General features: G+C 39.9%; 1 protein-coding gene across 1 annotated transcript in view; it reads left to right on the top strand.

Annotated features, from left to right (window-relative positions):
* The window catches only part of SH3KBP1 (SH3-domain kinase binding protein 1), a 111,442-nt gene that overhangs the window by 73,438 nt on the left and 12,983 nt on the right, over positions 1-25,021 (top strand). Inside the window, exons 6-10 of the mRNA XM_010148425.1 lie at positions 3,604-3,705; positions 7,664-7,715; positions 11,922-12,002; positions 14,414-14,576; positions 19,588-19,673. Of these exons, the coding sequence (XP_010146727.1) occupies positions 3,604-3,705; positions 7,664-7,715; positions 11,922-12,002; positions 14,414-14,576; positions 19,588-19,673 (484 nt within the window). The remainder of the gene's footprint in view (positions 1-3,603; positions 3,706-7,663; positions 7,716-11,921; positions 12,003-14,413; positions 14,577-19,587; positions 19,674-25,021) is intronic.

Raw genomic sequence — 25,021 nt, 5'->3', positions numbered from 1 at the left:
CACTGTATGCAAATCCAGCACAGCGATTGGCTGCATAAGCCTGAGCAACAAGCTAGGGAGGAGAAAAAAGCAAACCTGCAGCTGTTTGGGATTAATGAACGTGTAACACAAACAGCATCTTCATGAAAACAAAGGAGGTTTTAAAAAAGCATTGAATACAAAATTCATGTCTGTTAATAAAATGAAGAAATAGGAGTAAGATTTATGTTTCCTAAGAGCATTAAAAAATCCAGCCTAAAAAGAATATATGTATGTTGTTTAGTCAGGATTATTAGCTAGTACTAAGCTCTACAATCAGTTGAAGCACAAGCTTTTCATCTCTGGAAGCTTGAATTATTCTTAATATTTTTCAGACTCTAAATTGGGTCGTAAATGTTTTGGCATTTTCAGATTAGCGGCAGAGGGGGTGGAGGGCATTATAAAACAGGCCATGTGATGGAACAGTTGAGTGCACTGATTACTAGGCTGCGCAAGTAGATGGAGCCAAGTGGGAGGGCACCTTCACATCAGGAATGAGAGGTGCTGGGTCTGCGGTAAGAGTAAAATCCCTCACAGTGCCTGCCCGTTCACTGCATGACTAGCTGATTATCTCGGTCCTTCATGGAGCCCTGTGTTCCTTCAGCTGATATTTTAAATATTGAGCATCAGCCTTGTTCGCTAACAAAGGCTTGGCAGGCTAACAGAACTGGGAAACATATCCTAAATAATTCCCAGGAAGGTCTAGAAAAGGTAAGCGTCTTTGGTGAAGGCCACCCTGCTAAAAAGAAGGAAGGAAAACACAGATTAAGTGTGAGAGAAAATGACCCGAGAAAGAATGAAAGGATTGTTAAGTGTTTGCATTTGTAGATGAGGAATACATTACATCAAACTAAAATACTGAGATACGAAGGAAAAAAACCCACACCCAAACCAGACATGACGCCAAAAACCAGGCTATTTAGCTTGTAGTTAGCCCATACGCTATCTCAGGAAGTGAGGTGGACTAAGTAAGGTAAATAAAAAGCTTAGAACAAAAAATAACTTTTAAACAAATAAACAAAGCAAGCACAGAAGCAATGATGGTCTTTAATGTCAAATCTCACTCAAGTATCATCCAATGTGTATGCATTATAGCTTGCCGAATAATACCAACAAGCACAGTCACTGTGAACAATATTTTTAAGACTTTTCTTGGTATGAAGTACACCTCATTAAGTTAACTTGCGTTCTTCTGTCATCCGTGTAGCGGCTGAAACAAACGGTTTCATTGAAATGTAACAACAATAAGGCCATTTTGCATACATGAATTATCATGCAGTCTCATGCACATTCAGATTTTTTTAGTTGATCATCTCCCCTACTTAAACTATGGTTTACTACTTCTAGACCAAGAAATACTTACTTTCCTCTTACGTTTTCCCCTCTGTGCTTTTGAAGGGTGCATATGCCTTGTAAGCATTTATGTTCAAAACTTGTCTAAGTCGTGAGGGCATGCTATGATTGTTCCTAGGCAGAGGAGGAAATGAAGATCAGAGTGGCTGTATTTTAAAGTCTGCTCATTTTGGATACTCTGTTCCCCTACACACATGGCTACAACTGACCGATTTGGGACTGATACTTTTAACCTAGAGCTTTTACAGGTACTGCACAACTGGTATGATTTTGTAACAGAAGCGTGTAGATAAACAGTGTTAAGACAAGCACTTCCACTTGGTGTTTCTAAAGCTATTTTCTCGCGCCACAAGAATGTTAAGATTCTGGACCCCTTGGTCCGGTGCTGTTTCTGGGGAGATGTTGCTTCTTAGCATATATGGGGCATGTAGAATTTGGCCTGTTTAGTTTGCATGGGTTCAATTTTTTTAGCTTTGTTCTCTGTGAAAACCTGTATAGTTATTTTGTGCGTATTGTTGCCTCAGCCTTTCTCCTGAGCCACCTTCTGGCTGTTGCCTACTTCTATCTATACCCCTCTGTTCGTGCTTGTCCCTATATTCTTCCAGATGCACAGCTTTTTTGCTCTCTCACTTTACTGAAAAGCAAGAAGAGACAGTTGATTGTAATGAGCCAGCTTTATACATTAGCATGCTTTTTCCACAGCCCAGATAAAATTTTTACAGGAAAAGGACCAATCCGTTTCTGCAGCAGTGAGTCATGGAGAATCCTTAACCGCAGGATGACCTGGAACAGTGACCATGCCCCATGCTACAACTGTTAGAGCTACATCAGTACTGTCACGTATTCAGACCACACAGCTGCTAAATTTCAGCTGATCTCTTCTGAACAGTGTTGAAATGCGATTTTCTGAAAAGTACTTCATTAAATCTGAGAGAGTTTCCACAGGGTTGGATTAGAAATGTTAGAATAGGAACATCCAGCAATGTGAAACTCTTGAGCAGTTCCAGTGTGGCTCTGCTACCAGGACAGTTGGACGTGCCTGGTAGGTGCAGACCGTTTGGTGAGTCCCCATCTGTAGCTGTGGAAGCAGTGATGACACAGTGATTGCTTAAGGTGGATAGTACCAGATGGTGTGGGATCCAAGCTGTAAACCCGACAATGCTTAGCCTTGGCAGTCACAGAATGGGGATATCCCTGGCGAGTTTTTGTCCTGTCCAACCCATGTGCTGTTTGTGGGATTTCCCTTTCCCTTGTGTCTCAGGCATGCACTACTAATTGCATGGCTCTGAGCCATTTGAAGATCTAGGGCTGCTGCTCAAGAGGATAGAAAGGTCGGTCAGCCTGGTGGTGAGCAACTGCTAATATTGGCTGAAATGGTTTGAAGACTGAGCATACAATGGGTGACTTTCCCATAACTGTGTTTGAAAACAGCTGAATTGGTTCAGCTACAGCTTTCAGAGAAGAATGTGGAAAATCTCAACTGGAAGTATTCTCTTTAGCAAACACAAAAATGAGTAAACATAGAGCTTACAATCTGGGACTTAAGGAACAATTTTAACCTTCTCTAAAATGGTTGTGGCTTCTGTTACTATTAATTACTGAAATAGCTGTACTGTTTTTTTCTTCATTTAGACTCACATAATAGTTCACTTACTGTGAGCATTTAGCTGTATGATATTTTACTACACACACTGCATAGTGCTGCTCAAAAATGCTGCAGAAAAAGGTGATGCTTGATATTGATCAGGTGTATAATGCCTTCTTAATTGCACTGTGATGAAATTCAATAATCTCAGAAGTAATTCTAATGCGTCAAGCTTTTCTTGAAAGTATCGGAAATAAAGAAGCTTTTTTACCTCCTGGGATATCTGATGTTTAATTAAGTTAGTCTTTCTGGAAAATTAAGTCGGAGAGAAATAATATCTGACATGCTGAAAATGCTTACTGGTTTCAAAGATCAAATGGTGAAATCGTGCTTTGCTTTAGACACAGACAAGCTCTTGAGCTCTTACAGCATGTTTATTGTTCTTTCCTAGCTGCTCCATGTGGTAACAAGATGCGGGGTGATCACTGAAGTTTTTATCTGGCAGATTACCCTGTTAACCTGGCACTCCAGTAAATTGTCATCTTCTAGCAAAAAGGCAGAACATTATGCAAAAGAGCACTTCAGCACACAAATCTGTTCAGTGCACAGGGACGCTGTGGTTTTCATTTTATTTTACTGTTTTGTAGGATTGCATTGATGTGGGTTGGTGGGAAGGAGAACTCAATGGCAGACGCGGTGTGTTTCCAGATAACTTTGTCAAGCTTCTTCCTTCTGATTTTGAAAAAGAGGTAAGCAATGGGTTTTCTTTTTTTTTTTCCCCCCATTTTTGCTTTAGAATACAGAGTGAAAGTGGAATTGAAAGGAATTCTCTGTTGGATTTGTGATTTTTGACAAAGTTTTACTTCTAACTTAATAACAGAAGAAGTTAAAGAACACACATGACTGGGTTACAAAGCATCCGTGAAGAGAATGTGTGGCACTCAGCCATATTATGGCATTTCTCTGAAGGGTTTGAATGGCCCATCCAGTCAGTCCACCTCGGCTGTGTTGCTCTGAGAGCCCTCTGTCCTGCATCCTGAGTTTGAGAGAGAGGAACTGGAGGTTCCAGGGTAATTTGCTGAGTCAAGTAATGCAATGATGACCAGAATTGTTAACTTTCCTCCATTGTTTTTTGTGGTGGAATATGAAAAGTTAGCGTACCACCGGCATGCTGATTGATAGCAGTCAAGCACTCTTCCAGAATGAAAAGGGTGACATTTTAACTGTGAGATTTGAAAGACAACAATGAGCTTTTGCTATCTGAGGCATGTTTCTTTACGTCTCTCAGAGTTATTAAAAAAGAAGGTATAAAATTTGTGCAGAAGCTTTTTCAGCTTCTATTTATTTGAAAGAGAGAATGTTGTTATTTGACAAGCAATATTTAGAAGTCCTGCAGCTTCCTAGAAGAAAGCAATGGATTACTTCCCCCAAAAGTCCATTCCAATTTTTGAAACCTTTTCAGTCATCACTGGGATATTACAGGCTTGCAGTCAGGCTTTTGATGAGTATTTCACAGTGACAGTGTAAGCCTTCTGTGATAAAACCGAGACTTACTGACACTCAGCTTCAATCTTCAGCAATAAAATAGGATGCCGGAGGCAAAAATTAAATAACTTGGAAAGCTTAATAAAGCAACTATTAAACAACTCACAAAAGCTAACATGATAATCATTGAAAATGAAGGGAGAAAAGCAGCAAAAACTGTGGGAGATGAAAACGCAATTCCATAGCAGAGTGGATATCCTGGCTTTAGGCCTAGTAATAAAAGAAGGTGATTTCCAGAAGAGGCACAAATCATAAACCTTAAGACACAGTGAGCCTATTATAGAAGAAGAAAAACCTTTACTCTTACCCTTTTTTTTTTTTGGTGGTGAAATTTATTCAGTCTTTTTGAACTTATAAATTATATATCTTCAAGTGTTTTCTTCTTTAGAGTACAATGAATATAACTTTTAAAATGAATTAAATATTCAGATACTTAGGAATTGAAGGTAATTTAGCTCTAACTGTGGAGAATAAAATTTTATTAATTTTTAAAGTGGCGCAGATCTGGCCACAACAATAAGTGGCTGGTAGGACTATAGACTCTCTGTCTTTGCTTGAATCAGTGCTCAGAGGAAAGCAAATGGATACTTTTTCAGTGGTTTTGTCAGGTATTTTTTGACATGATCCAGAAATCTTGGATTCCGTCCCATGGTCTGAAAGTATTTGTTGCAGTAGGTCGTCTTCTTGTTGAACAAAAACTTGAGATCTTTTCCCATCTCCTTTTTCAGTCCTCAATTTTCCAGTCCTGATTCTTTTCCACATGTGGCTATTTCTGCCAGGCCTTTCTATTCACGGCCTAGTTACAGTCTCCACCTCTCAGGTGGTCTCAATTAAAGATTCTCCCTGTAGCTCACTACCTGTGTCCAAATCACCATCTGGATTTACTTTCTATCCCTACAACAAATTTCTTTATCCAGCTTGTTTTCCTCTCCCCTCTCGCTTTTTGTCCCTGCTTTGTAGTTTTGTTCTCTTCTTGTCCAACCAGTCCTGGTTTCCTTTCTGTTGGCTTCACTTCTAGACTGTCTCCATCACCTTCTCAGTTATCTCATCCAGCCACAGACCCTTGTAATTCCTCAATGCTTCTCCATGTTTCCCTCCGCAATCTTAAGGCTCCTTCCTGATAGTTTGAAACAATGTGTTTCCCTTGTCAACTTCGATTTAAAACCACTTTGTCTAATTAGAACCACAGGGTCCTTCCTCCTTTGTGTTTTTCTACTTTAGTGTTTTAGTTTTAATCGGATGTGGGATTTGTAGTGAGTCTCTCACCTGTCCATCTGCACATGCTATGCTTTGGTTTGACTCGAAGACAGGTCTCAGGGGACAGGAACTAGAATCCTTTTAAATGAAGAACTACACCAAAAGGTGTGCTAAAAGAGTGCACCTCATATTCCAACTGCTGACGTATGGACAGTCAGTGGGAGCAGGCTCACACCACTCCAGAATAAACCACCAAATGTGTGTATTGTGCTGCTGGATCTGCAGCACCAACTATTCCACTCCGCAGTCATTATCAACCAAACCTCCAGTTGCCATCACAAGACATTCATGGTCCCTGTTGTCTTTCCTTTCCACACTTTTTCTGCACTTTTCTGCATTTAAACCTTGAATCATGTTGCCTAAATTCTTGCAGGAGTGTCTGAGAGTAAAGGCACTCACTGTTCATGGGTGATGGCCCACGGCATTGAGCCAGGCTAGAGAAGATCCTTCTGACCTCCTGAGTTCTTGGCCACAGCTTTCTCAGGTTGATGACAGGAGGCGATGTGGTTAAGATAAGGTGGTAGGAGGAACCTGAGGTTTGCAGGATGGCAACTTCAGAGATTTAAGCTGTTAGGCTTACTCAGTCTGTGCAAAGCTGTGGGATTTGGGGTTTTTTTTTTCCCCCTTCAAATTGAGAGTTTCCCCAGGAAAGGTGTGGCAAGGACTCTAGCCTTCACAGAAAACCTGGTCCTGGTCAACATTCAGGCTGAGGCTTGAGAGTTCTAGGGCAGAGGCTAAACTAATTACTGCAAGTGAGCAAAACAATTGAACTTCCTTGAAATTAGGTGAGCCATTTGGCAGCTACGCAGAAAGTAATAGAGAGGGGGAGGAAAATTAACATGAGTTTGATAGAAAATAGCAACCTAAATGGTTGGTTGAAGTTTGGCAAAGCTACACATATCTGAAAGATCATCTTACAGATGGTTGCACAAGACAATACACAGTGTTGCATAGCAGCAGCGGAGTGACAGTAGTTTTGATCAATCTGTAGCAAAGGAAATAAGGTCCTTCTCAGGAAAAAGGATGCGCATATGAAGAAAACAATTATTAATTTTTACTTAGGCTTTATTCTCAATAATACAGATTATTATTTTTTAAAGAGTGAGACAGTATGTTATTTGAGCTGGCATGGTGCTCCATTTGGTTTTGGATTACTCTGAGTTCTGTATGGTGAATGCCAGTGTGGTGTGTACACACACATTGGCATGGAAGGAAAGCCACTCCTCCCCTAGCCTGCAAGTGAAGAGAAACGGTCCTAGCACTGATTTGTTGGTCATATTCTCAGCCATACCATTACAGTTCTGCTAGGAAAATGGTCATAACAGAGAAGGTAAAAGTATAAAGTACAGTGTCGGTTGGAATAATTTATTTAATTCCACCAAACACCTAAAACTCTGCTAACTGTCTTTCACAATGGGTGCTGTAAATGTTCCACAGTGAGTGAATAAAAGGTAACCTCTGCATTATTTCCTGTATTCTGCATTTTTGACCCACTTATGAGTCTGAAAAAACTCACTTCAGGTTTTGCCACATCAAGCTGTTTTTTGTGGTGGTTTTTTTTTTAAATGAGTTGGAATATTTGTAAGATGAAATTTTTTTAGTTTCTTGAGTAAACCAAAGGTCATGTATTTCTGTAATCTTAAGGCACATAAACAGAACTTTTTTTTCCCCATCAGCAGGATATTTCAGTTGCAAAAGTAGAAAAATGTCATTTTATTTGTCAATGCCTTTTTCTCTATTCAAATTCATTTTAATGAAGTTATTTCAGGGAAAATGTGACAGATCTGCAGTCTCAAGTCTTGTAATTGTTATTGTTAAGCAATTTATTATTAACTCCAGCCTTTGTATGAATGAGATTTACAGGCATTTTGAAGCAATCTGATTTCTTCTCTTATTACATCTTAGAGACCGAAGAAACCACCACCTCCATCAGCTCCTGTCATCAAACAAGGATCAGGTAAGTTGCAACTGATTTTGTGCAGCACATGTTAGAGGGCACATCTCAGTGTAAATTAAGTGTATTCAAATTTGTATAAATTGATAAGCAGGTGCCTCACCCACAACTGATAAATCAGAATCAAATTTTAAAAAGATGGTAACTCTGGAAGTCTTTGTGTGCTTTTTAAAGGTGTTGCAGGCAACCATCTGCAGCATTTTAAAATAATGTATTTTGCCTCTTGAACATGTTAAGTTGGGGTGAGCATGATACTTCAGTTTTAATTTAAAAGTTCTCCAGCTCCATTCCTTGACTGAAGTTGATTGTGTGCATTTCTTTGCAGTATAGACCCAGTATGTTGGAGTCTGATGATACCTGCAGAAGGAAACTGTCACTTTACACCTACAGACTGATTTATGCTAGAGATGCAGATCTATAAGATAGTGTCAGAGAACTTGGCTGTAATACAGTGGCCCCTTCTGAGTTGCAATCTAAATCTTACAGATCTGAATGAATGCTGAAGCTGGCCATCTGTCTCTAGGTTCCATGCCATAGTTAGATTCTTGGTTCTCAGTACTTTATAGCCATAAGTATAAAACTTCAATGAGTTATCCTGAACCTGGTTATGTAGACAATGGTGTTACAAATGTATTCAAGGGCTGATTATGTTTTCCAGATGGGTGAGTGCTAGCATAGCTGGTCTTGAAATATGTTAGACTGAATTGTGTATAATTACTGAGAGCTGAAAACACTTCTGTTTGTATTTTTCAAACAAACTCACAATGCAAGTTTTCAAAAGTGCCTGCATGATTTTTTTTTTCATGAAACTTAGAAACACTTAAAGTATCTACGCACTCAACAGTTTTGACCTCAGAAACCATATTCCCGTTCCATTCACGCAGAATTGCAAATCAAAAGGCATGGGTTGCTCTCAGGGTTTATATTTGTATTGCAGTTGTGATGGACACGTAAGTGTGGCTGGAATTCTTTAATCCCTTAACCCCAGTTGATTTGTTAAAATTCTGCAGCAGCTCTACTGCTTCCCCCACTGATGGTGCACATTAAGAAAACAAAATGAATACATCCAATCTAGCCAGATAATTTTTCTTGTCACTGTGGTCTGTTCCAGCTTTCAGTGCTTTGAGAAGTAAATTTCCCTCTCCTACAGCCTTGATCAATAGGAGAACAAGTTACACCAGTGTACAATTCACTGTGAATCAATAGGCTATAATTTAACTAGTTTGAATTTGTCAAGCCGTCTTTTTTGACTACAGAATCATGACTATAAATATTTGGTTTGCTTATTGACACTCTTGGTTTGTTCTTCACTCTGTCTTGAGACTCCTAAAAGCACAGTTTGGATTTTAAGATCAGTAACAGTGTCCGGACAGAGCAGTATAACTTTGCCATCTAGTGGTGGCTACATACTGAGGGTGTCTTGGAGGCAGCTGATCTTACAGCCTGACACGATTCATAATGCTCTGTAAAACTTTGTTTATTCTAATTTTTACTCCTATCATTAGAGAATAATGTTTCTAATGTGTTTGTACCTGTTTGTATCCAGTGGATTAGCTGTGCCACCAGGGCAGGATGATGTGCCCATTCTCAGAAGGAAAAATGGAAGCATGAAGGATGCAGACAATTTGATGAAGGCCATAAAAATCTATGGCAACGCCAAGGCTATTGCTGTTCTTTGTTTTCATACTCAGTCTTTGGCAAGTCCTACCTGACTGTGCTCAAGAGTTTCTTCTGATACCTCTTTAGAGGTGAAAAGCAGCCCATGCTTATTACTATCCTGACATCCTCTGTTTTGTCAAATTATCACTTTACCAAGATAAACACTGTATTTTACCACATCCCCGTGTCAGGCCTTAATGTTGACAGTAGATAACAATTTCCAGTAATGTTGCTGCATATTTAACCAGTCACAGTGTGATGAATAAATTGAGAACTGTCAGCTGCAGCCTAAATAATTAAATATTAGTATCTTCTGATGCAGAGCATAAAATCATAGCAGAGAATTAGAATTGGTCTTTATAGTACAAGCGTTATATATCATAGAATTATAGAATTCTTTGTGTTGGAAGGGACCTGAAGGACCATCCAGTTCCAACCCCCCTGCCATAAGCAGGGACACCTTCCACTAGACCAGGTTGCTCAAAGCCTCATCCAGCCTGGCCTTGAACACTTCCAGGGATGGGGCATCCACAGCTTCTCTGGGCAAACTGTTCCAGTGCCTCACCTCCCTCGCCGTGAAGAACTTCTTCCTGATATCTAATCTAAACCTCCCCACTTTCAATTTAAACCCGTTCCCCCTTGTCCTGTCACTACAGGCCCTTGTAAAAAGTCCCCACCAGCTTCCTTGTAGCCCCTTCAGGTACTGGAAGGTGCTATAAGGGCTCCCCGGAGCCTTCTCTTCTCCAGGCTGAACAAGCCCGATTCTCTCAGCATATATGTAAAGGAGATGTCTAGGCTGTATTATAGTATAGCTGGAAGGTTGGCTGGGTTTCTAAGTTCTGCACAGTGGTAGACTGCAAGGGCTGTCTGTGCTGGGCTGCTTTACAAGCTAAGGTGAAAACTGGAGAACCAAAGTCAGGAGCACGAGTCCCTTACATAGTCACTGAAAAGCAGTAGGCATTTCACTGGGTTGCAGGCATAAGCAATACAACTGGGTCTAGACAGGAGGATGGGAATACTCTGTTGAGTCCCTCTGGGAGCTGGTAGGGAGTTCACCAGAGCTTCCTTGAAGGTGACCTTCTCCTGGCAGCTAAGGCAGGATGATGGTGCCTGCCTGGGTACTGATTAACTTGGAGGTCACAGCTCAAGCCAGGAGTACACCTGACCCTGGGATCTCCTAGGAGTTTGTAAGCTCAATGCCTGAGAGTGTCCCTCGTGTGTTCATGATGACTGTTAATGTTAGTGTAATTAGGTATGTGTCTCTCTTTTTCTTGAACAGTCTAGTATGTGCAAAATCATCAATATGTTGACTTGTGCTTTGCCTAACTTGTGTTTAGAAATGCTTTAACTGGTTTCTAGCAACAATTTCTCCTCTCAGGAGTGAAGCATTTTTCATTCAATCATTTAAGATCATCAAGTCCAACTGTAAAATGGCAATTCAGTATTATTTATTGACATGATAAGTGATAACAGCGTTTCCTGTCCAACAGCACAGTTTGTAAAGAAACAATGGCTGGTGATCACCACTGGTGAGCAATTTGCACCGATGAGTACTGATTTCTAGGAACCAGCTGTAGAAGAGAGACCGCACATTCAGAAAATGTTCATGTGCTGTAGAACTGCATACAATAGAATAGACTGAAGCAAAAAATGGCCCTGGGTTCCCTGCCCTGCCTTCTCTGCTTTTCTTGGATGTCACCTGCTGTAATTTATTGAAATACTAATGATGGTACCTAAAGCAGTTTTCAGCACTGCTAAGTTGAAATGGCATTAGCACCTAGTAGTTAGCCAGTGCAGCAAGCCAATATCCAGTAAAGTATTTCTTTTAATATAGGGATTGGAATATGGCATCATGCATGTGCCAGGAAATTTTTGCAAAATCTTCCCACTGTTGCTGCCACAAGTTCCCATATTCCTTATAGGAACAAAAGTCAGTATGTCAGGGTCTGTAGCACAGAGGCAGAAGGCAGCAGAGGCTTACACCTCCAGGCCAAAAGCTGTCAATTAAAGTAGCTGTGCAGAATGCTGTCAGTACTACCTTTCTCATCCTTAAAACAAGTGGAAGTGAATGTCTAGTACTAGATGTGAAAAAGAAGGGGGAGGTTAACTTAATGTAAAATAAGCTCTGTGTATGGGGGATATTAAGTATGGGAAACGCCCAATTAATTGATTTATTACTAACAATTTTCCACACTGTTGAACTGCACTTCAGTTAAGTATGTCTACAATGGTAAAGGTTCTGTCCACATATAAAAATCTGTAGTTGTTGAATTTTATTTTCTTTTCACAGAATGGTCTGAAATGCCTATTTTTTTTAAGGTGCATGTTTTGGAAGCTCTGAACTTGACTGTGAAAACAGAACCATCCAATTGCTTTTTTGTCATTATGATGTAAGAAAATGCTTGAAACTAGATTTATGTTCGGTTTCAGCAAAAAAACTCAAATTGGAGAAAGTAAAGAGCCAAAGATATTGCAGAATTGAATTTAATGTGGCTGTATATGCTGGTTTGTTGGCTTGTTCAGAATTCAAATTTTTGCTTTCTTCGACAGGTACCACAGATCGAAAACATGAAATCAAAAAGGTACCTCCTGAAAGGCCAGAATGTCTTCCTAATCGAACAGAAGAAAAAGGTATGAAATGTGCTTTCCTGCCTGCTCTCTGCAGACAGGGGAGATGGCAGCGAGGCACATCCTCATTTCCCAGCCCCTGTTTTCATTGTGCATTGTTTGGATGTTTACTTCCCACTCTGATAAATCTGTGAAGATACACATTTTGGAAAGGATCTCACTGTTGCTTTTTGTTCAGGGTATTCAGTTGTGCCAATCCAGAGCTGTTAAGTACTTGCAGCCTCAGTTGAGGTCAAGGGGAGATATGCTCTCAATACATAAAATGCTGTCTAAAGCTCTGTGCTCAGTAAAATCCAGGACCTTGATCAAGTAAGATACCCCAAATTAGTGTGTACCTTTTTTTTCTAACATCTATATGCCTTGGTTCTCTAGTTAAAAGCAGGATCAGTGGTTTTCCTGCATCACAGCGGAGTTTTGTGAAGATATGATCATTAATGCTTATGAATCACCCCATTACTGTAGTCACCAAAGTCACAGGCAAGCCTGTGAAGAAATGAAACAATTCTGTCTTCAAAGCCAGGTTTGAACATGGCAAGAAATGGGGCACAGTGCCGCGCAGAGCAGAACCTTCAGTGGTTCGTTGTATTCACTGCGCGCTCTGAATAGTTTGGGGAAAGTAGTTGCGTTGATTCCCTAGTTGAAGATGGTGTCAGGTTTCATACGTTTAAGCGGAGTATTAGATTGTACAGACAAGTTTATTTATGGGATTTCTTGATTTTTAAGTATTTGAACTTGTGATCTTTTAAAAGGCAAGTGTATGCACATGACTAAACGTGTAACCCGCGGTTGTAATTCAGTGCCAGATCATTCAGACTTTGCACCAAGACATGTTTCTGGACATATGTCTTAGTGATCTGACAGGTGTTTGAGCACTTTTGTCTGCATGTGTTTACTTTTGGTTAAGTGTGCTGCTTCTCGTGGTTATCTTAGCAAGTAAAGCCTTTGCTTTCCATTTTTGGATTTACAAAACAGTGGAGGAAGTTTAAGTACAGTATTGTCCCAGGGTATAAATACCTGTAACTTTCCTAAATGTTGAAACGAGGCTGTCGGAGTCATGCCTAGATTTCTGGGATACTGGGGAGTGGCAGGAATTGTTCAGCGTGGTGTGGCAGCAGGGGTGGCACAGGATGGTCTTTACGCTGTGTGTTGGTACGCTGCCTAGCCCATCCCTCACACATAGTTTAGATTCTTGGACACTGACGCAGTATAAATTGTCAGAGGAGTAAGTGTGTAAAAATTACACAGTGTGGTGGGAAAGCTTTGGTGTTACAGAGGACCCAACCACTGCATCAAGTGGAAATGTACTGAAAAAGGGTATATGCCTGTGAACAATAGTCCCTTACTGGACTATTTCAAATCTGATGTGGATTGTGTTTCTGGTGATTTATTCCATGATCCGCTCAGACTGAAGTCTAGACCCCATTAAGCAATACCCTGTAACATCCCCAATACCTCTTATCTGTATACAAAGGTACAATATTCACGACGTATCATAGAGAGTGTTGTCAAGGGAAGTGGGGTGTTGACGCAGCAGGATACAGAGAGCGAAACTTTGGTCCCTTGGGCAGTTTTGTCCTTTCCTTAAGAAGAATCACGTTTCCTATGGTGTGGCAAACGTGTTTGCATGTTTGTTTTGTATTATGGATTTAGAGCATATTATTTACAAGAATTATTCATGTGTGTTGTACTTGACATACTCGCAGGCACTGAGTGTTTGGCATTGGATATTAGTATTGTGGCACTTCCTAATTCTGCATTATCAGTTCAGCAAATGATCCAGTTTTTCACTGGCAAGCTGAAACATTGAGCTGTAAGCCTGCTTAAAAACCTAAGCAAAAAGTCTGTTCTTTACAAGGGGTTTATATCCTGCCAAACATTGCTAAGTTTTATTTTGCTTTTATTTTTGTTTAACTGTAGTTCACTTGAAACACACTTTCCTCCTCCCTCCTCAGAAATATATTTCTCTGTTTGTTCAAGAGATGTTAAGAATATCCAGCATAATTATCTTTGTGAACTTCTAACTTAATATTGTTTCATATTAGAATTTGATATAAGTTGTGCTTATGGGAAGGTTTTCCATATGGTATGCATTTTTTTGCCATTCTTATATTTACACTCAGAAATCAGTAAGTTACTAATAAAAAATAGTATTCCTGTTAGACATTGTGCACACATTTCAGCCGTGAGGAATTACAGGCAGAACAGTTGGGCAGGGCAAACAACTGATTTGTGGTAAACATGTTACTTCAAATAAAGAGTTGTTTAGGACAGAAGTGGAAAGGAGATAAGCTTTTTCTTAGTAAACAGCATATCTACAGTTGAAGATTTTTTGTTTAATTGTAGACTTAGGAGTACAAATGAATTCCGCTTAATAATCTCCATGTTCTTTTTTTCTGAAAATAATTGATTTAAAGAAAGATCAGAGAGAGAGCAAAAACAGTTAGAGTTGCAGAAGCCTTCAGTTCCTGCTATACCTCCGAAGAAACCTCGGCCACCCAAAGCAAACTCTGTGAATAGACCTGGTACCTTGCCCCCGAGACGACCAGAAAGACCAGTTGTGCCTGTGACTCATACAAGGTACTGTTTTTCCTCTGTCCAATGCTTTTGAAACTAGTGGAAAAAACACAGATTTTAGACTTCACACTTCATGTTATAATTTATTTCACAGTCAACTAGATTTAAAGAATAAATAAAATAAAAACCAAACTGTTACTGAAACATCATCGTTTCCACTGCAGCGTATGTGGGAAATACCTGCATCTGTGTGTTGTGCTGATGTTGACTTTCTTAGTTTATCTCAGATTATTCCATCTTAGCCTTGGCACTAAGTCGCTGCAAAAGCTTGGACTGTACTGAGGAACAGCATTAGACAAATGCATATTTCAAATACTGTCAGCTTGGTTTCAGTCTGTTTTCTTTGATCACTTTAGATCAGTTTCTAGCAAAATAGATGTGTCTTCATAGAATGTTCTTCAAGCTGGTGCCACTGCAGAATACTGCTGTCAAGTTGTTTTGCTCTGATGTTGGTTGTTATTCTGTAGTTACCTGATGCTCTTTATCAGAGGTGGTTACAGCCTTTGAGGAGCACCTGAGAAATTGCTAACACACCTCCATTTAATCTTTGCCAGAAATTGGAAAAGCAGAGGTTGCAGAAATTAAAGGCTTCACCTGTAGTCCTCATAAAGTCTAGAAGGCTACGTTTGTCCTCAGCATGTGTTGTGCACTGTAGACTTCCTTTATGTATAGTGGATAGAAACAGGTGAAAACCAGAAAAAAGCAGTTTTCTAAAATGGGCGAGCTGCACATTTTGCAGAAATACTAGAATATAGGCATAGAATAATTTTACTACTGCGCTGTTAGAAAAATCAGCTTCCATTGAACTACTGGAGTTCAAATATGAACAGTGAATTAAAAAAACAGAATGGAGTATAGGGTAGAATGGAATAAAATAGAAATCCTAGACATTGATTCCCCTCCTTCCTCCACATATGGTTCATTAAAAAAATGCTTTCAGTGTGAAAAGTGAGACACAAAATAAGGACAATGGTGCCTGCCTTGTGCTGCCAGTTTCATCTTACTGAAGTGCTTTGGCTGTGCATGTCTGAGGACTTACCCTTCTATCCAGGTGCTACTGTCCCAGCTTCTTTCGGACTCCTTGGCTTTGAACATGCTTGCCCGGTTGTTCCAAAATACAGTCTACACCTGCTAGTCACTTGGGCATGCTTGGATAAGCAAGTATTTGCAATGACCTTTAGATTTAGCTAAGTTATGTCTTCTTGGCGAGACCAATACCTACCCTAGTGTTCAGTTCACAGGCTAAGCATGCAGCAGGGTAGCTATTCTTTTGTTCTATCCTTTGCCTGTAATATTTTAAGCATACTATAAGTATTTTAAACATATAGAGTTCTGGAGGGGTGTTCTATTGCTTCTGTTTTCTTTTTTCTAAATAGAAAATTGTCCAAATAAACCATGCATTTTTAAACATATTTCAGTTTTCATGTTAACAAAGTGAAAAAGCTGATCTAAATTTCTGATCTAGATTTCATGTCTTAATTGTCCAAACTCTGCTGTGTCTAGCACAGAAAAAAATAGCTTCATTCTTTTTAACTAAGACCACTACATTTGAAATAATTTTCCTTCTAACAGTAGTTAGATTAAAACTTGAAAAGAAAGGTGATTTTTAAGGTGATGATGATGATGTATGTTGCTGATCACAGTGCTAGTGGTTTCCCTGTGAATTACTTTGTCAGGGAATTGAAATCAGTGGGTTTATCTCACAGCTGTTTTGCCTGGTAAACTCTAACTTGTAAGGATGTCATAGAGGAATAGAGCAGAAAGTTCACATAATGAAATAATCCGTGGAGTAGACTTTGAATTACTTGCATAATTAAGAAGCAGTCCCTTCAATAAAGGCATTTTGTTTTTAAATCAGTTCAGTTTAATAAGATAGTTAATTATTTTTAAGTCCTGCTGGTATCCATTTCCAGAATCTGAAAAACCTAAGACAGTTAGAATAGAAGTTGATCCAGCAGAATTTTCATGGACCAGTTGTGGGTTTAACCCCAGTGTGCAGCTCAGCACCACACAGCTGCTCGCTTACTCCCCACAGTGGGAAGAGAATCAAAAGTGTAAAAGTGAGAAAACGCGTGGGTTGAGATAATGACAGTTTAACAGGTGCATCACAAGCTGTGTGAGCAAGCAAAGCGAAGTAGGGAATTCATTCACCAATTCCCATGGACAGACAGGTGTTCAGTCAACCCCAAGAAAGCAGGGCTCTATCATGTGTAACTGTGACTTGGGAAGACAAATGCCATCACTCCGAATCTCCCCCCCTTCCTTCTTGCCCCATGCTGAGCATGGCGTCATATGGTACATGATTTCCCTTTGGTCGGTTGGGGTCAGCTGTCCCAGCTGTGTCCCCTCCCAACTTCTCCTGCACCCCCAGCCTCCTCACTGGTGAGGTGGTGTGAGGGGCAGAAAAGGCCTTGATGCTGTGTAAGCCCTGCTCAGCAATAGATAAAGCATCTGGGTGTTATCCACATTGTTTTGGTCACAGATCCAAAACATGGCACCATGTGGACTGCTATAAGGAAAATGAACTCTATTCCAGCCAAAACCAGTACATGATCCTAGGGGGAAAAATTGCTGTAGTTATAAAGGGAGTCCCATGAGATTTCATGGCTGCTGGTTAGAAGAAGAGGGTTTTTCTGTTCGGAGTAAGTGGCTTGCATCTTCTGCATCTCACTGACTTTTTGTGGTGATGATTGTTTTTCCATTTAAATATAATCCTCCTTCCTTGGAGCCAGGTTAGGGATTCAGGGCCAGTAGCAGAGAGAAAAACCATGTGGGCCAGAGAATAGCTGCCAATTTGCTCTAAAGGCTTCACAGCTTATTTAGACATACCTGTGATTATACAGTTCACCGATGAGTCAATTCTCTGGAGCAGGCAAGCCATAAAGACCTAGAGAAAGTACATTTTTACGATCAGTCTAAACCAATCTGGGTCCATTGCTGCTGCTAACAGGGGCAGGTTCCTTCTCCTGGCAGCTCATTCCTGCAGCCTCCCTTATGTTAGCACCAGCCTTTGCAGCCGTTCAGCCATATGGGTCAGGGAGTTGCTCCAGGTGGCAATTAATGTTTGCAGTGGGATTTCTATTAGTGTGGGGTTTCTTTCAGGCTGATCATCTGTCTGATCAAGCTGACAGCCTATCTGCATGGGCACAAGTGGAAGGAGGGAGATGCTGTGACCACGGAGTGATGGCTCCACCCCTTTTGCAACAGCACAGATGTAGATTGCCGTAATAAGCCAGTCGATTCTTTTGACAACAGAATTGGGTTTTTTTGGTGGAGTTGGTATCATATATCTTGGTATCGTTGGTAGGTAAATGGTAAATGTTGTGACTTTCAGCCCTTAATCACACCATCCTAAGAATCTTCTCCAAAACCGTACTCGCACATTTCCCAGAACGCTTCCAACTCACAGGATGCTCTCAGTTTGCTGGGAGATATATGTGTGCAAAACAGGCTACGCAGTCAGGTGCTCATTGCCCTGTCAGCGAAGAAACTATGTGTCTCCTTACAGGTTTATAAATATATAAGCAATTTTTAAAAAAGAAGTTAAAGACCAAAAAATAAGAAAGCAAATTGATCAGGTAGATCACTTGGAGAATACCCCTGTCTATCATCTCACCAATTAATGTTATCTTTCTAAGAACGTGTTGGATTTCTTCTGTTTCCTTCCTGGTGCAGACTGCCTGCCATATTGCTGGCTGTGTAGGACTAGTTTGTTTTTCAGGTCATAAACAGGTTGTCTTATCTTTTTTAGTCCATAGAACACTTGTCATCCTACCACAGTGTTTAACTGGATATACGTTCACTTCATCCGCGACTTCCTCCGGTTTTTAACACAAATTTTCAGGCTCTCTATCACAGGCTTCCTGAAGTCAAATAGGGTTTCCAACCACTTTCTGTTTTGCTCATCAGCTGCTGCTGTGAGTTGAGGTTCAGGCCATCTGTCATCGGCTTATGGCATTAAAAGAAGAGACAAATGAAAAAATCACTGCGATTCAGGAGCTCACCATGTATTTTACTGTCAGGGGCTAATTATTGCTGTTCATAGAAATGTACATCTGCCTGAGTTGTTTCAGGGGCAGATCTGTATTTTTACCCATAATTTGGGTAGCTTATGTACATCATAATTGTCACAGCACTAGGCTGGGAATAGTCATTCTGAAAAACTGTTGCATTTGTCAAGTGACCTGATAATGACAGTAAGTATAATTTATTACATTAATTGAACAGTTGTTATCACAGTAAATGTCAAAGGGGTTTGTCTGTGACCTGTGCGATGCCGAGCTACTCGCCTGCAACTGGACCTTGATTCATTACTTGTTTCAATAGTCAGATTATTTTAGAAAATTTAAGTAGTTGTGGGATAGAAAGTTCTACAAAGAAAGAATAATCATGTTGCTTATGTTTGATCTGCGGCTGGATTTAAAAATAGTTCCTCTGTATAAAGTATCACAACTCTTGACACTTGCCTGTTCCAAAGACGTTTCAGACAGACTAGGTCTTGGTCCTTTGGACCTGTAGAAACAATATTCATAGTCTAATCTCATGTAAAGATGTGGTGGAGGAGCTGCACTTGGGAGTAAATGCTAGGAACTGCTGAAAAGCATGATGCTAGCTTGAGGTTCTTGCCCTTTCTGTAGCACTCTAGATAGTCCATTGCTATAGTTTATGTAAGTCAATTCATTAGAAAAAATTACAAATGAGATGTTGAAGAATGTCCCTTTGCCCTAAGGTTTCCTTCATGCTGAGATGCTGTGAACAACTGAAGAATTATTCAGGACTCTACAGTGTCTAAAATAGGCTTTTTTGACAGGTGTTAAGGAGAAATGAGATAAGGTTAATCCATACAGCATGTCTCCTTACTGGAGATTGCTTTCTCTGGCACATTGCTATTACTCTGGTGCTACAAAAGAAGAATATTTACTTCTCTCATTATTAATTGCAACTTGACTATCAATTTACTGTAACCCACACAAAAACTCCGTTAAAATATTTCTTCTTCTTCATCCAAATGCAGGAGTGATAGTCCAAAAGTAGAATTAGTGGGCAGTACAGTATCCGGCGCTCTGGAGAAAGACTCCTCTGAAAGAAGCAATGACATCGGTAAGTTACTTTTTATAGTTTCACTTGGAAATTTATGGTGTAAATTTCAGCTTTTTAGTGACTTTGTTATGATCAAGAAGACAGATTAAGGATTTGGCAATGGATGGGAGTGCATTTATATCAGATTTTAACTGTAGGATTAAAGGATCATTTCAGCTTTACTTTAAAAAGTTTTGTTGGGGTTTTCTGTTTAAAATAAATAAATAAAGGGAAATATGGAATTGTGAGCCTTTTTGAATAGGAGAGCTTTTGTTATTTCTGTTTAGAAGTCTGAAACAAGTGAGAAGGCCAACGATAATAAGTCATGCTAGTTTAACAGATGTAATATTAGTGCTGCCATATTTTTAATGCTGCAAAAGATTATGGGTTTGGTGCAGTTAGTAATCTTGGCACTTTCCAACACAAAGGAAGAGAGACCCAACTCAGGCCAACTTGAATAATTTTTACTGCAAACACCAATTAAAAACAGCCTAAATTTCTCTGGAATAGAACAATTTCTGCTCCTGCAACACGAACAGTTTAATCGGGAAATCACCTGGAAAGGAGGTTTTTTTTCCATCTTCTCTTATCCTCCTTCCTTCTCAAGTTGGCAGCACAGGAGAGATGTTTGCTGGGGTGGGTGCTGCTGTAAGTGGCACTTGGAAAGCAAGGTGCTCTGACTCCTGTCTCAGGGCTGTCAGCGAAAGCAGCGACAGCCATCTTCTACCTCTGCTCGGAGAGACGCCGAGGGCAGCTGCTGCCGTCGCTCTGCCCCGCAGTCGCAGCTGTGCTGCGAGAGACCCGGTTTTGCAAGAGGCAGAACCAGGGTACCCTGAACGTGTGTGAGCGTTACTACCTTTCGCTGCCAACGTTAAATGCTGTTTCAATGTGGTGCTTTCTACCCAGACTGCTACATTCCTAAAACGTGCCTGTAAAATAGTGTCTTCTCCACAGCCAAACCTGCCTTTTCTTCAGTCTTGAAAGCAGAGCTTGAAGTTATAGATGAATTTTAATTGCAGTGTAACAATAAAACACTGAATTGATTTCACATAGCTTTATGAGCTTTTCAACATCCATATGTCAGCTTGGTTTTTCACCTTCTGCTCTTGCTATGGTTTATGATGGTTCCATTCTTCTAGAGAAGCAAGTAGAATGTTTTTTCCAGATTTTCATTTGGGATAAACGTGGAAAGTTAGAAGCTTGTGATAAACTGCATGAACATTTTTATTGTAGAGATTAAGCTAAATGAATGGTATGGAAATGCAGTCAAATTCTGCCATTTTGTGTTTGTTACTCATGTTTACAAATTTGCTTCAAAGCATGTAAGCTTTTGGTTACTTGAAAGAGAAAGTTAACCCTGCAAATAGCATATAGTGGTCTGAGGGAAGTCAACTTTCTTAATCCTTGTGCTAGTTTCCTTGAGTGTTTTGTATTTTTCTGGGTGTGGTTTTTTGGTTTTGTTTTGTTTTTTTTTTTAAACAAGCTGTAAAAGGCAAGGTAAGAAATTTGATTTATAATAATGTTTGTTCATTTCCAGAACTCAGATGGGGGTTTTTTTTGCCTTTTTTTTTCTTTTAAAGGAGAATAGGAGCCAACAAGAGTCCGTAAAACAAACCACATGCATAACATGCTGCAGAGGGTTTAGCCGATGACCTCCTGTTACCATTAACAAGGGGGGACCTATTGAGCCCAAGGATAAAATAGTGTGAATACTTAGACAAGTATAACTTGATAGGGTCAAACCAAGATGGCATTTACAAGGGCAAATCGTGTCATTCTAGCCTGTTAAGACAACTCGTTAAAAGAAAAACAGAAATAAATTATGATTGTGGAATGAAAGGGGACCCAAAGATCATAACTGATACGAATTTTCAGGAGGTTTATGATGGCTTGTGTAAAATATTGTTAAAGAAATAAACAGCCTTTTAAGAGAAGGTAGAGTAATACATTAAAGCTTAATAAGCCAAAACAATTCACAGTGGATTAATGTCTTTTACTATGAGGAGAGGTTTGAAGTTCAGGACAGTTTATGGGCACTGTAGTTGGAAAGATTTATGATAAACGTGTTAGACTTACTCTTTATTTACAAAAAGAACAATGAGTTGGAGAAATCTTGTGGCTAAACAAGTGATTAGTAAAAATGGTGGAAGAGGGAGTGGAGTTGTCCCAGTGTATTCCAAAACACTGATGGATTGGGCAGTGTGGGTCCCAAGAATATTTAACTCTGTGGTATATGTTACCAGTGTCGCTCCAGTCGCACGTTCTCCATGGGAAGACAGCCCCAGCTTCTCCAAGGTTCATCCTTCCACTCACAATGGATCTGATTAAATCTGGTCATTTGCTGTCTTTTCAGTCTGCCAAATGCACACCACAAATTAGGGCAGACCTACGTGACAGACAAGGTGGGGCGGAGCAGTAGCCTTTGAAGAAAATGCAAGTTAAAAGACCTTTGCAGCAGCTTGGGTGTGTGACCATTCTGCTTACTGGGCTCCTCTTTATTCCTCCGTTAGCCCTTGCATTTTGTCTAGGTCCCCTGTTTTAGGTCAGTGTGTTAAACATCGCTTGTTTCGGAAACAGCATTTTTCTAATGATTTTCTAAGTAATACTCCACCAGTGGATCAGTGTTGTCTAACCAGAAAACCCCACACCTCTTAAAAACACCTTTGAAAGCATTCTTGCACAACTTTGCCAATCAGGAAAGCCACAAATGCTTGAGCAAGGCTGAGGTGATGTTTAATACTGTGCATAATGTTCTGTCAGTTGCATATAGAAAAAGTTATTTATATGTAGATGTTAGTGCGTGGTATGATTTCACCAGCATATTCTGCAGAGCTGTGACTTGGCATTTAAATTACTTGATGATAATACAGCACTGATTACAATTTCTCGATCCGTACTGACAAGAGCAAGTCCTGTTCAGCAACATCACTGCTGATTGTAGAGATAATGGCAGCTGTTACCACTGTTGTTCATGCCTTTGCTTCTTTCCACAATCCTTACAAAAAAATTTTGGAAACTAGGCTTCAGAATATATTGTGTAAGAGGAACCGTTCCCCATTCCTCCTCACTTCTTCTTTTGTTTTCTTTTTCCCTGTTTTCAGTGATGCCTTTACTTTCCTTTCCACACATCTTTCATCCAGCTTTTCCTATTTACATCTCTTTGCCATGGGTAACTCTTCTTCATTTCATGAGGGTAAGGCTTTTTTTTCTCCATTTCTTTTCTGTCCTGTCTTTGCTTTAGCTGACAATGCATAACAAATACAAAAAGAAGTATTTTGTAGAACACCTAATGTGTCCGTGGCTGTTATTGATTTCTTTTTAAATTAAAAGTTGAAACTGAGTGTACTGTGATGGAAAATCTTGCACTATAGCACTGAAAAGAGAAATCGTTGCAGTTTATTTTATTGTACCGTAAGAAATTTTAGGGGTGTGAGTGACCTGTACAGGTCATACGTGCTGTTGTCACTGCTGTGGTTTCATTAACCTGTTCTAACAGACCGATGGTGTCATCGCCAAGTTTAATGCATATATTTCATTGTGATGTCCATGTTACGTGTTACACACCAAAAATACTTAGCAACATGCTAGGAGGTTCTCTCGTCTGAAAGAGGAGAATAACCCAACCAACCGAAACGTGGGAATTTGAAGAGCACTCATTGGCTCTCAGTGCACGGTCACGTCACCCAAGACTTTGTCTCCAGTATTGCTGTGGTTAAATCCCAGTAGTTTCAGCTGTTGTAAAGTCTCGTGTACCAATAATCATTCCTGGATGGACAGTGGCTTTTTGAGCTTAGTTTAACATGCTTCCAAAGCAACATAAGCTACACTGAAAGTAAGCCCTGTTCTGCCCACAGGAGAGTAGTCCTTGTGTAGAACTGCATCGATTTCAACAGCTTAAATTTATGCCTTATTGCATAACGTGCCTTTTTTTTAGGTTATGTGTTTTTATTTAATTTCACAAGGAATTGTTATATCTGAGGGCCAGTGCAATGATAGAAACGTCTAGCAAATATAATATCTTACTGGATCAAAAACAAATGCTTCCAGAAGATTACTGAATTATTCCAATTAATTACTGGTATTTCTGCAAGTCAGGATTAAATCTAAGTCTTTTAACTATGTATCTATGTACACACACTTTGGAATCCTGCAATCCTGAAACGAGACCTGTTTATCCAAAATTGGCCTGCTTTTGGAATCATCTAATGCTTAAAATCATATAGATTTAAGCTAAGTGATTTAAAGAATAAGCCGTGAAGAAAGAAAACCAACACATCTACTGTGGAAATGCTCTGTTAATCCACACAAGAGGCAGTTTCTGTGCTTTGCAGAAAGACTGAGCTGCACAGGCGCTTCCCACACAGAGCCAGGTGGACATATCTTTCCAAATTTTCCTGGTTCTTTACACATTTTGCATTATATTTATGTAAGCACTTAATAGTCTTCATCAGTGTTAGCGTAAGGCACATATGCCTGCTGAAACACGTAGTGTTGCTATAAATGTTCTTCAGAGATTCCCTGAAAGCTGATCAACACGGGTCCTTTTTTCAGTGTTTCCTCAGACTTTAATCTTCAGAGCATTTGCTGGTGGATCAAGGAGTACTGGCCAAACCCACGTTATTAACCGTACCCTTTTTCTGTCCCTCCCCGGCACCAGCCTGGTGCTAACTTGCCTGGAAGGGTAGTTAAAAATACCCTACTTGCAAGTATCTAACAAACAAACAGAAAATTCGTCAGTATATCGTGTTGCCTTGAGTTGTATTTGCAGTTGTTCTAGAGCTGTTACGTGCTCGTACTTGTTAGGAGGGGTGATCACTGTGCCTCTGACTGGAAGAAAAGGTGATCTAATAAGATTTGGCCCATACTAGGGAAAAAGATGGAGATTCTTTCCAGTAAAAGGTTGTAGAATGGAGTGCGTTTGTCTTTAAATCACAGGCTGCTGTACTGTGTGTCATAATTATTTTGCCTGAAGACACAGAGTAAAAATTGGAAGGAAGAAAGAAAATACTGGTAAATACAAGGGTTGGAGGACAAAATGTGACTCATAATAAAGACCAAAATCTGCCTAAAGCAGTTATTTCTTCTTATGCTGCTCTTCATGCTCATTTTAATAGAGCGACGCAAAGGAGCAGGATTACCCAACTGGGTTAAGTTGTAATATTTATGTCAGTGAATCACAATCACCCACAAACAGTTGTGAATTGCAGATACTGTAATCAGGGGTGTGTTAGTGGTTCATTATGTAAATACATTGGGTTTCTTGCCCTGGACAGTCCAGAAAAAGGCAGTAAACCAGAAGTTTAGATCATTCTCCATGTGTGTCAGGTTGAGGTGCCTGAAAACAGCATATCCATTTCTTCTAGCTCAGT

The sequence above is a fragment of the Eurypyga helias genome, unplaced genomic scaffold (genome assembly GCF_000690775.1).
Source record: "Eurypyga helias isolate BGI_N326 unplaced genomic scaffold, ASM69077v1 scaffold5463, whole genome shotgun sequence".
Taxonomy (NCBI): Eukaryota; Metazoa; Chordata; class Aves; order Eurypygiformes; family Eurypygidae; genus Eurypyga; species Eurypyga helias.
The sequence above is the reverse complement of the archived record's forward strand: the minus strand, read 5'-3'. Positions and strand labels throughout refer to the sequence as shown.